This window comes from Cheilinus undulatus, linkage group 22, assembly GCF_018320785.1.
Source record: "Cheilinus undulatus linkage group 22, ASM1832078v1, whole genome shotgun sequence".
Taxonomy (NCBI): domain Eukaryota; kingdom Metazoa; phylum Chordata; class Actinopteri; order Labriformes; family Labridae; genus Cheilinus; species Cheilinus undulatus.
Window position 1 is genome coordinate 35,021,966 of NC_054886.1, and position 15,871 is coordinate 35,037,836.

General features: G+C 41.5%; 2 protein-coding genes across 2 annotated transcripts; one reads left to right on the top strand and one right to left on the bottom strand.

The window, feature by feature from the left end:
• The first annotated feature begins 4,886 nt into the window (after positions 1–4,886).
• On the top strand, positions 4,887–7,740 carry LOC121504772 (GTPase IMAP family member GIMD1-like). The gene is made up of 4 exons (XM_041779832.1): positions 4,887–4,938; positions 6,517–6,690; positions 6,982–7,244; positions 7,334–7,740. Exons 2-4 carry the CDS (start codon positions 6,528–6,530, stop codon positions 7,607–7,609), a joined length of 702 nt encoding a protein of 233 aa, XP_041635766.1. The 5' UTR covers positions 4,887–4,938; positions 6,517–6,527; the 3' UTR covers positions 7,610–7,740.
• Positions 7,711–14,952, bottom strand: LOC121504771 (aminoacyl tRNA synthase complex-interacting multifunctional protein 1-like). Its single transcript, XM_041779831.1, has 7 exons — positions 14,819–14,952; positions 10,892–10,986; positions 9,978–10,091; positions 9,057–9,227; positions 8,790–8,989; positions 8,131–8,302; positions 7,711–8,024 (listed from the first exon to the last, which is right to left on the bottom strand). The coding sequence occupies exons 1-7, from the start codon at positions 14,848–14,850 to the stop codon at positions 7,858–7,860; spliced, it is 951 nt and encodes a 316-aa protein (XP_041635765.1). The 5' UTR covers positions 14,851–14,952; the 3' UTR covers positions 7,711–7,857.
• Positions 14,953–15,871: the final 919 nt, after the last annotated feature.

Here is a 15,871-nt window from a genome sequence, read left to right on the forward strand (position 1 = left end):
GTCCATTTTTAAATGAGGATTTCATTTATGAAAGGAAAAAAGCCATCCAAACCTACCTGGCCCTATGTGGGAAAACGCAATTACCCCCATGTTCAATCATGAATTAACTGTGATTAACCACATTTTTGTAAAGCTGAGTTCAGTTTGACTATCCACACCCAGACCTGATTACTACAGACCTGTAGAATGAATAAACCCTTTAAACAAAAGCTGTCTGACAAAGTAGGCTAAAATATCTCCAACACATCATAAAACCATCTAAAGAAATTCAAGAACAGATGAGAAACAACTCAGGAAAGGGTTACAAAGACATTTCTAAGGCTTTAGGGCTCTGAGAGCCATTACCCACAAATGTGGAAAACTGTGGACAGTGGTGAACCTTACCAGGAGTGGCCAGCCTACCAACATGACTCCAAGAGCACATGGATGACTCATCCAGGAGGTCCCAGAAGAACCCAGAACATCTACAGACCTGCAGGCCTCACTGACTCAGTTAAGGTCAGAGTTCATGACTCAACACTAAGAAAGAGACTGGGCAACAATGGTATAACGGGAGGGTTCAAGGCCAAAACCACTGCTGAGTAAAAAGAACACAAAGGCTCGTCTCACATTTGACTAAAAACATCCTGATGATCCCTAAGACTTCTGGGAAAATATCCTGAGGACTGAGCAGACAGAAGCTGCTCCATCTGGAGTAAAACTATCAGCATTTCATCAGAAGAACATCAGTCCAACAATCAAACATGGTGGTAGTGTGATGGTCTGGACCTGGACCTGGACCACTAGAACTATGAATTCTAGCAGAAAATCCTGAAGGAGAATGTCTGTCCATCAGTTCATGACCTCAAGCTCAAGACCACTTGGGTTATGGAGCAGGACAACGATCCCAAACACACCAGCAAGTCCACCTCTGGATGGACTAAAAACCCTCCACTGTGGCTGAATGGAAACAGTTCTGCGAAGAGGAGTGTAACAACATTCCTCCACAGTGATGTGAACGACTCACTGACTGTTATCATAAACGCTTGCTTCAGTTGTTGCTGCCAAGGATGGAACGACCAGTTAAGAGATTTAGGAGGCAGTGACTTTTTCACGTAGGGCCAGGTAGGTCTGGAGGGATTTTTCCCTTACTAAAAACTGACTTCTGTATTTACTCAGGTTGTTTTTGTCTAATATAAAAATTAGTTTGATTATCTGAAACATTTAAGTGTGACAAAAATGCAAGAAACCAGGGTTTGACCAAACGTTCTCATGGATTCAAGAGGAAAGACAACCTTCTAGTGGGAGTCTTGATGTTAGTTCTCTTTTTAGTGAATTTCTAGTTTTCCTAAGCTTTCTGAGAATAAATGTTCATCCTGAGGAGAGAGAGGAGGGTGTGTTTTCATGTGTTTTCTCTCTTTCGTGGTCCGTAGCTGTTGGGCATCTCTGTCCTCTGTTTTGTTATGGTACTTTAAAAAAGTGGTTCTCAACGTTGGGGTTGGGACCCCCTTTGAGGTCCCCAGATCCCCCAAAAAAACCTAAGAATATTTTTCAAATTACACTGTTGCCACTTTATGCCAATTTTAGCCCATTTTCATCAGTTTTCCCATCAGTTTTAACACGTTGCCATCCATTTAACACACATTTTTTGTCGATTTTAAACTCTTTCCACCACTTTTTTCTTTTATTTTTTTAAAATTTATTTTTGGCATTTTTGTGCCTCCACTAGACAGAGGAGGACAGTGGACAGAGCCAGAAATAGGGGCAAGAGCAGGGGAGAGACACGCGGCAAAGGGCCCCAGGCCGGACTCGAACCCAGGCTGCCCGTGCAAGTGGGGAGCACCCCCCAACCACCAGACCACCTGCTCCCCTCCACCACTTTTTTTCTGCCTGTTGTTGCCACTTAAAGGGGCTCTATGCGAGATTTAGAAAAATATCAGCATAGCGACACCGCCGGCCATTAGGCGAACTACAACAACACTGTGCTGCTCGTCCACGACGGCGTGCTCCTTGCTCATGAACGAGCCTCTGGTTTATCAGCTGATACACACGCAGACCAAGGTGATTTACCTGCATCATGTATACAGAGGAGATAAGTGAAGTAACACTTTAAAATTCCACGAACTAAAAATGAAAATGAATGAAGTATATTTGAACCTCTAGTGCGCACACGGCACAAAATTAAATATTGGTTCATATGAGGCGATTAAAAAAGGAGGATACTTTCACGACCATTTCTATGAATGAACAACTTCACTACTTAGTGCAGCATTGACCAAATTTATTGTCTTTTTACGTGTGTAATGTGTAATGTGTATTGAATGGGACACATTTTAGAGCAGAAGCAACAGGGCTAACATTGCTTAGCTCTGATAATGGTGCCTTGACCGCAGATATCAGATAGATGACATTATGTGTTGAAGATATTTTATAAACTAACTATCAAAAAATAAACTCAGTAAGTTGAGTCCAGTGCCAGGAAGCAAGAAAAAGATGCAATATTATACAGAAAACACTAAATGAGCAACGTGACAGTCTCGTTGTTTGGATAGCATCTTCATAAGCAAGCTAACGTCATGTAGCATATGGTTTATACAACATAAAACACTACACTGTATTTCATGGTCCGGAGTGATGCCTTACTTTTCAACAGAAAGACGGCCATCTCTGGATCGGTATTTATCCCGAACTAAGCTCCCTCCATTTCTCAAATGCTCCACCGATATTTATCCTCGATTTCCCCCTGCGTCAGTCACACTCTCTTTTAGCTTGATGGGCTTCAGCAGATAAAACCATCTTAGTTTTTTATGTTTTAGCAGAGTTTGTGTGTGTGTTTGGGCTGAGGGTGCGCATTATGTAGTATCCGATGTCACTTCCAATGAGATTTCGTGGAAAATTCGGCCCGAATTCTAATAATCTGTTATAATTCGCTTATACAGGCAAACAAGGAGGACATTAAGAGCCTCATTCTTCATATCAGGATAGAGTGCACACCATTATATACTCAAAAGTGGTAAGTTTTAAAGCAAAAATCTTACATAGAGCCCCTTTAAGCCTAATGTTGCCTCTGTTAACCCGTTATCGCCACTATCAACCCCTTTTTACCTCTTTTACACCCGATTTCTCCCACTTAACCCACATTTCACTATCTGATATGCCAATTTTTGCTGGTTTAATTAATTTCTGCCAAAATCTGCCTATTTTCTCTTTCTTAGTTAACACTTTTTTGCCAGTTTATATCAGTTTTTCAATTCAATTTAATTTTTTCAACAAATTTCCACACATTTTTTCCAATTTAAAGCCATTTCAGCCACTTTTGAACTCCCTTTTACCACTATTTATGGCCACTTTTTACACTTTAACCCATTTTTGGCCATTTTTATGTAACTGTCGCCACTTTAAGCCATTTTAGCAACTTTTTTTTTTTTTTCAACAAAAGGGATTTCCATTTTAAGAAGGCTTTTTACTACAGATATGATTAAAAATAGATATCTGTTTCTTTGATAAGAGTGGTTATTTTATCAGGTTTGATAAAAAATTTGGTTATCACAGCTTGATTTTATAATGGACCATGGTTTTGCTGACCCCCATGGACCCCCAGTTTGGCTGGGTGCCAGAAAGCTCTCCCATTTACCCCCCTTATGAGCGACCTTGTCTGCAGATGGCTATCTTAGATCTGCATGGCTGTGTTGAACCCCCTTCAGGTCCAGTGGGGGTCCCCGGTCTCTGGCACCTTTATTTTGGGGGTCGTGGGCTGAAAAGGTTGAGAACCACTGGTTTAAAAGATAATACACCCACATGTAACGTCTTTGCCACTCTTCCCCCGTGTTTCCCAGGTTCCCGGTCATGTTCCAGGTCCATCACAGCGTTATCGCCACGCTGCCATCAGTGTTTCCCTCTTTCCTTGATGTCACTGCTCTGTTTTACGTACGCAGACTTCCTGGTTCTTCTGATGCTCATACCGTCCTCTACAGACTGTTTTATCATAAACCTCAGTAGTATGATCTAAGTAGCAGAGACGCCCTCTTGTTGTTGATGTTTCTGTGCAGGTGTCTGTAGTTAATAAAGACGTCCTCCTATTATCTTATCTGTGTGGTTTCAGGATAAACTGAGAGCAGATGAGGACGTTTGTCTCTGCAGCCTCAGGCTCTAATAAACTTCGTTCTCATTATTACCCCTTTACATGGAATACACTTTATTTACAGCCAATCAAATGCACTGAACTTTTTTATGTGGCACATTTTATAACAGCAGAAAATTCACATCCTTCACACCCACCATGTCTCTTTAAATGTATACCGTCCCAGGTTTTTTAGTTTTACGGCATAATAAAACTGTAGAGTGAGGGACAGATGGGCTGGACGGGTTATTCATTAACACACAGACTCATATATCGATCAGAACAGGAAGGCTTTGTCTTCATTTCTGCTGCAGCTGCTACGATAATAAAGGTAAGCGGTTCAGTTTCATGTAAAATAACTGTTCTTTAATAAAAGTTCATTTATTACATGTTAGGTTATATATTCATGGAAATGCCCATCATATAAAGTCAAATAGGGGTTATTAATAGGCTTGACCTGAGGGAGGCTTCTCTGTCAACCCTCTGAGATAAATACATCAACGATAGTCGTGTTATTCATCAATGACAGCCTAACGTGGCGTCCGCACCAGACAGTAAAATCATGTCAGGTCAGTGTCAGGCAGCGCGAACGCCGCAAACTGAGCAAGAAATTCTCGCAAGTTTGAGCCATGTTTACGGCAACATTCACTTCATTCACGAAAGTTGAAAAAATCTGAACTGAAGCAAATCACTTGTGCCGCGATGACCAATCAGCGTGGAAGGACCTGCCTGTGGGGATAGGAGGTTCTGGGGAGTCTACCACCAGTGCCTGTTCTACCCCCACAGGAATAAAAAGGAGCTCGCTTGGAGGACTGCGAGTGAGGAGGTCAGATTGCCTGGTAAGCTGAGATAACATTTCTGTCAGCCATCTTCTACCAAGTTAGCATCACTGCCTGAGTTAGCATCACCCCGTCAGGTAAGCTAATTTTCCTTCGATACCTGACCAGCTTGTATCTCTTGACAACTGACTGAAATGTCAGATGTGGGAGCGACTTTTGTCGAATAGTCGGTTGCTCGTGTCTGGTGTGAACACAACATCAAGTTCTATCTTCAGATGATAGAGCTCAACAGTGTGGCTCTGGAAGTAAAACTCCCATTCATTTTCTCCATAGCAGATTTGATTGTTAGCCGTGTTATCTAAAATATCCAAGTCAGACTCATCATAAGTCACCAGAGTGTAAAACAATGACATACAGTGCTTAACAAATTTATTAGACCACCACCCAAAGTAAGGTTTCTGCCACAGCTGCCCTAAAGGAACAGCATTGGTAATTACCAAAATCATTTTTTTTATGTTTCTGCAATGGTTAATACACCAATATGTAGAAGCTCTTTAACCCAAATGATATTTTTAATGCTAAAATATAATTATTATCGTTATCCATGAATGATCAAATTTACTGATTTACAAAAAAACGAAAAAATAGTAAAACACATATTTCTTGGTTATTATGTCAAATTATAGTTATTTACTGTCATTCCTGAACAGAAAAATGAGTTTTAGTGTTTGAATCTTATGCTTGATTCATTTCTGACTTCTCAGAGAAGCCCGGTGAGCCGGCTCAAATTTGGGTATAAAAAGGTGAATTCAGTTTGAAATTCCTCATTCCTGTTCAAAATGGTAAAACGTGGAGAGCTGACTGAAAATGAAAGAGTCCACTTCATGATGCTGGATGGTCTCTGAGACAATTATGACAGCTGGTCTAATAAATTTGTTAAACACTATATACCACACTTCATATATTTCCAGAAAGCACAGATTCTCAGCTCTCTGTCAGCGTTGGAATTGTTTAGATTGAGCAAACTTTCGAGGAGTTACAGTGTTGAGAATCTGTGTAGCGGTCTTGTGATACTTCTGGTGTTTTGCTATGAATGCCCACATCTTATGGTTGCGAGTACTGTAATGAAACATATATGTGCGCATGCCCATGATTCTCAGCTTTCCAACACCGTTGGAATTTTTCTGATCGGACAAACTTTGACAGAGTTACGGTAATAATACTCCGGACATACAAAACACAGCGCCAGCACCGGCTCAGTAGGTAAAGGGTTAATGTAAATGGTTTTAATGAGGAATTTTACTTCCAGAACCAAGGCTGCCAACAAAGTGAGCGCACACTGCTGAGCTCTATTGTTGTCTTTTTACAGGTAAATCCCAATATTTCAAAAATCCAATACTTTAGTGAAACCACTATTCTGATTCCTTGATGTTAAGATGGTCACATTTTCCTCACGAGACAGAAAACAACCAAAGTTTTCTGACACGTTAGCCTACAAATGGAAGAAAAAAATGCTTCACTATATTCCTGTTTTAATTAAAGATGTGGTGAGTCTAACACGGGTAAATAAAAAAGAATTTTAAACGTATCGTACAAAAAAAGTTGTAAATAAAAACACTTGATGCTTTTATTTTTCAGACTCTGCTGTGATGAGTCATGCTGGTGAACACGGTTGCCATGACGACGTCTGTTCTAGAATTATCGGCAGTTTGGGTCGTCGCTGTGACGAAGAGCGGAACGTTCTGGCCTTGAACGTGCTGTTGCTGGGCAGACGGCAAAGTGGGAGGAGCTCTGTGGGGAATGCTCTGATTGGTCAGTGGTTCCACACAGTCAAAGAAACTCTTTCTAGACTTTAATGCTGAAACCTTCAAAATAAAGTCCAGGAAGTGTTTGTCCGTAAAGACATGAACTGTTCTGGCCAGAGGGTTTCTTTGAACCAGGCTGGAAGCGTGTTTATTTCTAACATGGGGGTGGATGGGACTCCTGCTACTTCTGCAGGCAGCCTCTAGTGGACACTAGAGGAACTGCAGTGTGTTTTTTAATACTTTGGCATCAGCTTCATTTTCACGCTTGATTCAAACTAGCATTCCTGATTGTCTACAGGTGGAGAAGAATTCCAAACCCGCCCCTACCTTTCTGGCGTCTCCACGACAACAGAGTGTAAGCTGCTGAGCAGAACGTTCCGGAACTTTTTCAGAAGGCAGGGGGCGGAGTCTGATCTCCTTCTGAGAGTGTTAGACACACCTCAACTGACGCTCCGCCCACATACCTTACATCAGCTGTGTCCTGAGGGGGTTCATGTCCTAGTGCTTATTATCAGAGCCGACCAGAGCCACGAAGACGCTCACCTGGAGGAGCAGGCACAGGTAAACCACTCAGACACACCCACACAGTCTGCTAACAGAATTAGCTAACGCCATGCCCTGAGTTAGTTACTTCTTCTGTGTCTGTCCAGTCTCTTCTGGGTCAAGATTGGCGCCGTCACTCTCTCCTGGTTCTCACCTTTACTGATCATTTGAAGAAGGCGGGGCTTCAACCATCAGACTACCTAGCACTGTCACCTGATTGGCTGAAAGCTCTTACTGAAGAGGTGGAGGGCGGAGCCTTCTTCATGGACAATAGCTGTGATTGGGCTTCAATCAGGGGTGGACCGTTGAGGGAGCGATTGCTCCGCCTCTCAGCCAGGAACCATCACAAAGCTCTGACGGTTCAGACAGAGGTCTCACTCTGATATTATTTCAGTTCTCACTGATACATTTTTGTGTTAATGTTTTCTGTCGTAGTTTAAAGACGTCATTCGTTAAGAGGAACACTTGAGGACACAGATTTGTATTTTGTCGAGTTTTTAATCATAAACATTGTTGAAAAAAAGAAACAAACCACTTTTCATTTATCTCTTCATCTCTTGTAAGCAAACTTTAGCTGCCACTAGTCAAGTGTAAGAGGCTGGATTTTCACAATAAAAGCCCCACAGGTCTTCTATCTGATGTTGCAGTTGGTGAGCGTGGGGGCTCGGACCAGACCCTTCCCCTTCACCTCGAAGCTGCAGCCTTTATAGTTGGCCACGCCCCTGGCGTCCACCTGTAGGTCGGGCTGAAGAAGCTCCCAGACCCTTTGCTTGGACTGAAGCTCTTTGTCAGGTTCACCTGGACAGACAGAGGGGGCGGAGTCAGGATTACCTGGACACTATCCTATCAAATCACTTGCGTTGCACTGGTTTGGGCTGAATTGTCACTTTACAGCCATGATTACCCGGGTAGTTGAGGAAGGTCACCCTATCACCTGGGTTAGACCCTGTGGGCGGAGTCAGCAGCTCTGGGCAGTCATCTGAGGCGGCGCAACAGAGGAGGCGGGCCTGGGATTCGATGCCCCTCAGTCTGCAGGCTTTAACGTTACACAACAAGACGGCGAGACGGCCCGTCAGCTGTGGAGAGAGAGGATATACTCATAGAAATAACTTTATTTTCATGAATCAACAGATAATTTTATTTAAAAATAAGGCAGCATAGAGAGACTAATAAAGAGGAAATGTGTGGTTTAAAGTTTTACGGGATATTTTGAGGTTCCTGATATGGATCTTTCACAATAAAAGCATTTCAACAACATAATGATGGGGGCCTTATTGTGACTATTAAAGTCCAGTTTAATAGAAGACAAAAACGAAATATCAAATATGAAATCAGAAAAATAAAAAAATTTTAAAGATGAAGGATTTTGAATGTTCACTGTGATAAAACTGGGAAGCTTATAAGACAAATAAAATATCCAGACTTTATTTTAAAAATAGTGTAATTTCATTATTAAAGAACAACATTTGAAAAATAATAAGAATGTATCGGAAATATTTTAAATATTTGTTTAGAATGCGTATTAATTTAATTTTGAAATTCTAAAATAAAAACGTGTATTACCTCCTCGAAGTCCGTATTTCCCTCCAGTTTGCTGACGACGGTCCGCGACGAGTTTTCCCCCACGTCTACTTTCTGAACCGACATCGTCTGAGACAGCGGGTGGCGCCGTATACTCAGGATCCGTCCAACCCGCAGGTCCAGCCGTGATGGCTCGATGCAAGGCTCCGCCTCCAAGGAGAGGGAGTCAGAGACGGGACGAGCTGAGAGAGAGAAAAACAGTCAGACTTTTATTTTGTAACCTTCTTATGTTTCTGAACTTCCCCTCACCTTTCCTCTCGCCTCTCCTCCTCCCTCGCTGTCTCTCTCTACGATCAGAGGGGGGAGGGGAAGGATCTCCTGGAACAGCCGCTGACGCTCCAGCAGGGGAGGGCGGCTGATTGGCAGGTGTCGTAGAGGCGGGGCTACCTGTTTGAGGCGCTGGCGAGTACAGCGCCTTTGCTGAAAGACAAAAACAGAAGTTTTTTTCTTTTTCTGATGTTGAATGAAGGAGAATAAAAGCAGGAATTTAATCGTATTTATCAAACCATCTCAGATTTAAACTGTTTTTATTACATTAAGAGAACTCTGATATTAAAATGTGACCACAGCCAACACTGAAACAGCTGAGAGGAGAAAATCAACCACAGGTGTCTGCTTGTTTTTCTCTGAGGGGGGAAAACTTTGGTTTAAAAGGAGAGGATGATCACGAAAAAGAAAAATAAGAGAAGGAAGAGACCTGGACTTCAATAGAAAAGTAAAATATTAATAAAAGGATGTCAGATTGTCTAGGAAAAGACCAACAAGTTGAGTGAAGTTGTTAAAAAAAATGTGGAAAAGAAATTGAAAAACTGAGAAAGATGCCTAAATGTGTGGAAACAATGATGTAGAGAGAAATTTAAAAAAGATAAAGAAGATATAAGATCATTTTTTGTCTTTTGTATATACAAATGAACGTCAGAGAGGGCTTCTGGAAAACTATTTTTGAGAGGGAGTGATTCTAGATTTTTTTTTTTTAGAGATGTACAGTAAATTAAAGATAAAGACATTTTAACATTCCTAAAAAATGGTGATGTTTAAGACAAAGCCTCTAGGCTAAATGTTCAGTATTTATCTTGGACATATTGGTGCCTTTAATGTCATATTTAAGGTATAAAACTTGGCCTAAGAGTTAAGATGAACGTATTTTTTCAGGCATAGTAAAGCACGTACCAGTGCGTCTCCTCTGTTTCTCCTGAAGTTGAATTTTCAGCTGCTCGATGTCTTTCTTCAGTTTGCTGTTTTCCACCAAAAGCTTCTTCTGATCTCTGACAGATGCCTGCAACACTGAGAAAAACACGGGTGTAGTTTTAATGTCAGCCATAGGGGGCGTATGAGCTGCTGATAAAAACACAGGTGTAGTTCTACTGTCAGCCATAGGGGCGCACGAGCTGCTGAGAAACACAGGTGTAGTTTTAAAGTCAGCTATAGGGGGCGTATGAGCTGCTGAGAAACACAGATGTAGTTCTACTGTCAGCCATAGGGGGCGTATGAGATGCTGAGAAACACAGATGTAGTTCTACTGTCAGCCATAGGGGGCGTATGAGATGCTGAGAAACACAGATGTAGTTCTACTGTCAGCCATAGGGGGCGTATGAGATGCTGAGAAACACAGATGTTGTTCTACTGTCAGCCATAGGGGGCGTATGAGATGCTGAGAAACACAGATGTTGTTCTACTGTCAGCCATAGGAGGCGTATGAGATGCTGAGAAACACAGGTGTGGTTCTAATGTCAGCCATAGGGGGCGTATGAGCTGCTGATTGATGATTTTACCATTTCATTTCTATGTTATTAAATCCATCAGCTCCGGGCTGCTCTACCTTTACTATATCATGTTTTAATTCCATTCCTACTTCTGCTGTGGAGGGTTTTATTTCAGTGGTGAATGTTTCACTGTGGGTTGATGTTTGATAACATTATCAGAAAGCTGTTTAATGAGTGCAGTATTGGTGTCTACGGCAGTTTTCCTATGATGGTATCCTTTAGAACAGTGGCTGTGACACCTACATCTATGGTTAACCAGCTTCCTATGTGCTGATTCGATGCTGTGCATCTTTATGAAGGTTTTCCGGTATCTTCTCTTACGTGCTTTCTCTCTGCTCAGCAGGGCGTGAGTTTTGAAATATTCGACAATCTGGGCGCCGTCCTCGGGGTCGAGTTTGATGAGAGCAGCTGCCAGGCTGGGAAACAAAACACAGAGTATTTAGTACACATTTAGTATTTTGTGGCCACAAATTAGTATTTTATGGCCATAAATTAGTATTTTGTACACACATTATACCTATTTCAAGGCCACAAATTAGTATTTCGTGTGCCTGTTATACTTATTTTGTGGCCACAATTAGAATTTTTTGGCCATGAATTTGTATTTTGTGGCGACAAAATTAGTATTTCATGGCCACAAATTAGTATTTCATGCGTACGTTATACTTATTTCGTGGCCACATATTAGTATTTCGTGACCACAAATTAGTATTTTTTGGCCATGTATTAGTATTTTGGGGCCACAGATTAGTATTTTTTGGCCATAAATTAGTTTTTCATGGCCACAAATTAGTAGTTCGTGGCCACAGATTAGTATTTTGTGGCCATGAATTAGTATTTCGTGGCCACATATTAGTATTTCGTGGCCACAGATTAGTATTTCGTGGCCACAAATTAGTGTTTTTTTGCCATGTATTAGTATTTCGGGGCCACAGATTAGTATTTTTTTGCCATGAATTAGTATTTCATGGCCACAAATTAGTATTTTGTGGCCATATATTAGTATTTCCTGGCCACAAACTAGTATTTTTTGGCCACAAATTAGTGTTTCGTGGCCATATATTAGTATTACTTGCGCACATCATACTTATTTCGTGGCCACAAATTAGTTTTTTTGGCCATTTATTGGTATTTTGTGGCCACAAATTAGTATGTCATGGCCACAAATTAGTATTTCGTGCGCACATTATACTTATTTAGTGGCCACAAATGAGTATTTTTTGGCCACGTATTAGTATTTCGTGGCCACAAATTAGTATTTTTTGGCCATGTATTAGTGTTTCATGGCCACAAATTAGTATTTCATGCGCATGTTACACTTATTTAATGGCCACAAATTAGGATTTTGAGGCCATTAATTAGTATTTTTATGCACACGTTATAGCTATATTGTGGCCACAATTTAATTATTATTTTTTTTTATCATGTCTGGGGTCCCGTAAATGTTGAACATTTACTATGAAAGGAAAGAGACGTAGAATGAAGATGTCACACTATCTCTGTTTATCAGATAATCCTGTAATGTAAATAGAAAACTAAAAACATGATCTGATCTGATATTCAAATCAATAATGTCATCAATAATGTAGATGATATCTCAGAGGCTGTGTCAGAGTTCTTCTCAGTGCCAGAGGGCTGCAGACTCACTGACAGAGAGAAATGTCAGAAATAATTGAGACGGGGAAGTTTGTGATTCACCAAAACAATCATTAAAAGAATCCTGTTGTCTTAATCTCAGATTAGACTCCTGATGGTCCCTGTCAGCTAGGTTAGTTAGTTGGATGATGTTGGAGTGTTATTTAACAGCAGTTTAAACACATTACGTGGATTTTAGACTACTCTTTGGAAAGCCAGCAGGCTCTGCTATTGGGCAGTCTAGAGTAGCAGTGCATTGTGGGAGCATGCGTGCTCCCATCTGATATGTAGTCAGATTAACAGAGTTAGATTGAGTCTGAATATTAAATTATGTCTTAAATAAACTCTAAAATGAGCAGAGAGTTGTCAGCGCTAACAGAGCCATCACTGAAGTTTGATTCTATCTGTGATGAGTGGATTTACATTTTAATAGCTGTAAAGGTCCAAACACAGAGAGGCTGAGTGAAACCAGAGTATTTACATGATGACGGTGACGGAGCAGCAGCTGAACATTTACATACTCAAATACACTCCTCTGTCACCGACAGTTATCTACACCGCCTTACTGTGAGGGGAAAACCCACTAAACACTCGAACCACTGAGACAATGGCAGGAATAATCACGCGCCTGTAATGGAGCAGTGTTTTATTTTAAAGGGTGGGAAGAACAGGCTTTAAAATATACCTGACCTCATTATGACTTTTAAACCCCTGTGTGGACATGCAGGTATCTCCAGGTAGAATTAGCCTGCAACACCTGAGCAGGTGTACTGGAAATAATGCTTTAGAGGATAACCACAGACAAGGGTCTTCAGAGAGAACTCTCTGAGCCAGGGCCGCCCATAAGGGGGATAAAACGGCTACCATTACATCATGAAGACAAAAGAACACTCAGAGAAAAAGTTATAGAAAAGTCTAAGTCAGGGGATGGAGGCAAGGCTCTGAACATCCCCCAGAGTTCAGTTAACTCCATCATGAAGAAATTAAGGAGTATGTCACATGTGTAAATCTGCCTAGATCAGACCGTCCTCACAAACTGAGTGGGCGTGCAAGGAGACTAGTGAGAGAGGCCACCAAGACACCTATGACTACTCTGAAGGATATCCAGGCTTCAGCAGCTGAGATGGAGAGACTCTGCAGACAACAGCTGTTGGCCGGGTTCTTCACCAGTCAGAGCTTTATGGGAGAGAGGCAAAGAGAAAGACACTGTTGAAGAAAACTCAGATTCAGTCTGGACTAGAGTTCACCAGAAGGACTGTGAGAGACTCCATGGTCAAGAGGAAGAAAGTTCTTTGGTCTGATGAGACCAGAATGGAGCTTTTAGACCATCAAACACTGATATCAGCTCAAACACACCATCCCCACTGTGGAGCACGGTGGTGGCAGCACCATGCTGTGGGGATGCTTCTCAGCAGCATCAAGCTGTGGGGATGCTTCTCAGAAGCATCAAGCCGTGGGGATGCTTCTCAGCAGCACCATGCTGTTGGGATGCTTCTCAGCAGCATCACGCTGTGGGGATGCTTCTCAGCAGCACCATGCTGTTGGGATGCTTCTCAGCAGCACCATGCTGTTGGGATGCTTCTCAGCAGCATCGTGCTGTGGGGATGCTTCTCAGCAGCATCAAGCTGTGGGGATGCTTCTCAGCAGCACCATGCTGAGGGTTAAGGTAGAGGGTAAAATGAACATGGAGGACAATCTTATTTGTTTTTAATCACAGTATGCTTCACAACTAGCTTAGAAGGCCACTTTTAACAGCTTTTCTCCCTCTATGTGCATTTCATCTATGAAACCAAAACACTGCTGCATGTTAACAGTGTAGATTAGGAAATTGAACATGCTGCATATGTCAGAGGATGGAGCAAAAGTCCCCAACAGCATGAAAATCAAGCTTCATGCACTCGTGCAGCAAATGTTAAAGCAGAGAGACATAACAGCTGCAAACGGGAGTGGAGCTATAAATAACCTCAGCTGCTACAACAACAGAGTCAGGGGATGGGCCCAGTAGTAAAGGACTGTAGAGAGTAAAAACACTACTAGGAGTTAATGTTTAAAAAGTAGAGGTCACTAAAACACTCCTTTAACTAAAACACTCAGCCTTCCTGTTGTCCATGATTGGCTTTGTTTTTAGGAACCAAATCTACGGGTACACTAATGCACGTTTATTCCAGAATTATACCTGCTGTGTTGTTTTATAAAAGCTCTTTTTGATTTTCTGCCCACTGGTAAGAAAATTTAGTAAAAAGTCACTTTAATGACAGTTGTTTTCTTGTATTTTGTCTGAAGGAACTCTGTTTATAAGAGACGACTTACAAGAGAAACTTAGAAAGTAACAGCAAAAGAAGGCCATGTTTGAGCAGAATTGTCTAGAATGATTTTGTTTACATGCCAATATGAAAATTCAACTTTTAGATAAAGTTTGTTTGCAAACAGCACAGTCCAGTCAGATGTTTACTTCAAATTCAACCTTTAAATGTCCTCTGCAGGGACCCGTATCTCTGAAACCCCTTTATTTACCACTGTCAGATATATCTGATGACAGAGAAGTGGTTGGTTTGAGGAGAAATGTGGAAAACATTAACCATTCACTATAATAGTCATGTAAGTGGCTCGTACCTGGGGTTGAACAGGCTGTCGGCGTTCTCCATGTTGGTCGGTGTTGTCGGCCGGACGGTCGGTGGCAGAAAGCTCAGAGAGGGTCGTCAGCTGAGACGTTCTCTCTGTCAGCTGTTAGCTTCCATCTCCAGCAGATCAGACGACCCCCACCTTTAAAAACACAGCCAGGCTCTGAGGGTGGGTTTAAAACTTTACTTAACAGTATCTGAGAATTTAACAGTATCATCACATACATCTGCTTCTACTATATTTTACTTTTGTATATTTTTTTAAATAAGTTGGTTTCAGTTGTTTTCTCCAAGTCTTAAAAAACCTAAACAGCTGAGTCACACCAGCATTGAAATGTTGAGAAAACCTCCTGAACCAGTCTGAAAAAACACCAACATGTTTAATTTTTTGCAGAAACATAGAATAGTAGAATGAACACTTGTGGCGTAGACATCGAGGTGGTGACATCATACATAAATTTAGGTGTACACCTGGATAATAAGTTGGACTGGTCTAAAAACGTAGACTTCATCTACAAAAAGGGGCAGAGCCGTCTCTTTTGCCTGAGAAGACTCCGATCAATAGACATCTGCAGTAAGATGCTGCAGATGTTTTATCGGTCTGTGGTGGCAGGTGTTCGGTTTTATGCTGCAGTCTGCTGGGGAGGCAGTGTAAAACACAAGGATGCAAGGCGTCTGAACAAACTGGTGAAAAAAGCTGGCTCTGTGGTCAGGATGAGGAGGAGAGATGCACAATGAAGAAGGTGGAGGCCATTTTGAGGAACATGGATCATCTACATCATATCTCCCTCAATGACCAAAGAAACAATGGTGGTAGACGGCTCCTATCCCTGCACTGCAAGACAGAAAGATTTAGAAGATCTTTCATACCATCAGCAATAAGACTTTATAATTCTACCATAAACAGATGAGACTCCAGACAAATGAATTCCCCTTCGGGGATAAAGAAGTTACTATTGTATTGTATCTGGATTCATAGCCTTTTTTTCTTAGAGAAACTGATATTGATAGTAAAATTTAAAAGAACTAAAGTTAAGTGGCTCTG

Coding starts and splice junctions, on each gene's coding strand:
- LOC121504772 (XM_041779832.1), top strand. CDS start 6,528: ATGAGTCATGCTGGTGAACACGGTTGCCATGACGACGTCTGTTCTAGA. Junction 6,691..6,981: donor TGTGGGGAATGCTCTGATTG/GTCAGTGGTTCC, acceptor GATTGTCTACAG/GTGGAGAAGAATTCCAAACC. Junction 7,245..7,333: donor ACCTGGAGGAGCAGGCACAG/GTAAACCACTCA, acceptor GTGTCTGTCCAG/TCTCTTCTGGGTCAAGATTG.
- LOC121504771 (XM_041779831.1), bottom strand. CDS start 14,850: ATGGAGAACGCCGACAGCCTGTTCAACCCCAG. Junction 9,228..9,977: donor GAAACAGAGGAGACGCACTG/GTACGTGCTTTA, acceptor TTTGTCTTTCAG/CAAAGGCGCTGTACTCGCCA. Junction 8,303..8,789: donor GAAATACGGACTTCGAGGAG/GTAATACACGTT, acceptor CTCTCTCCACAG/CTGACGGGCCGTCTCGCCGT.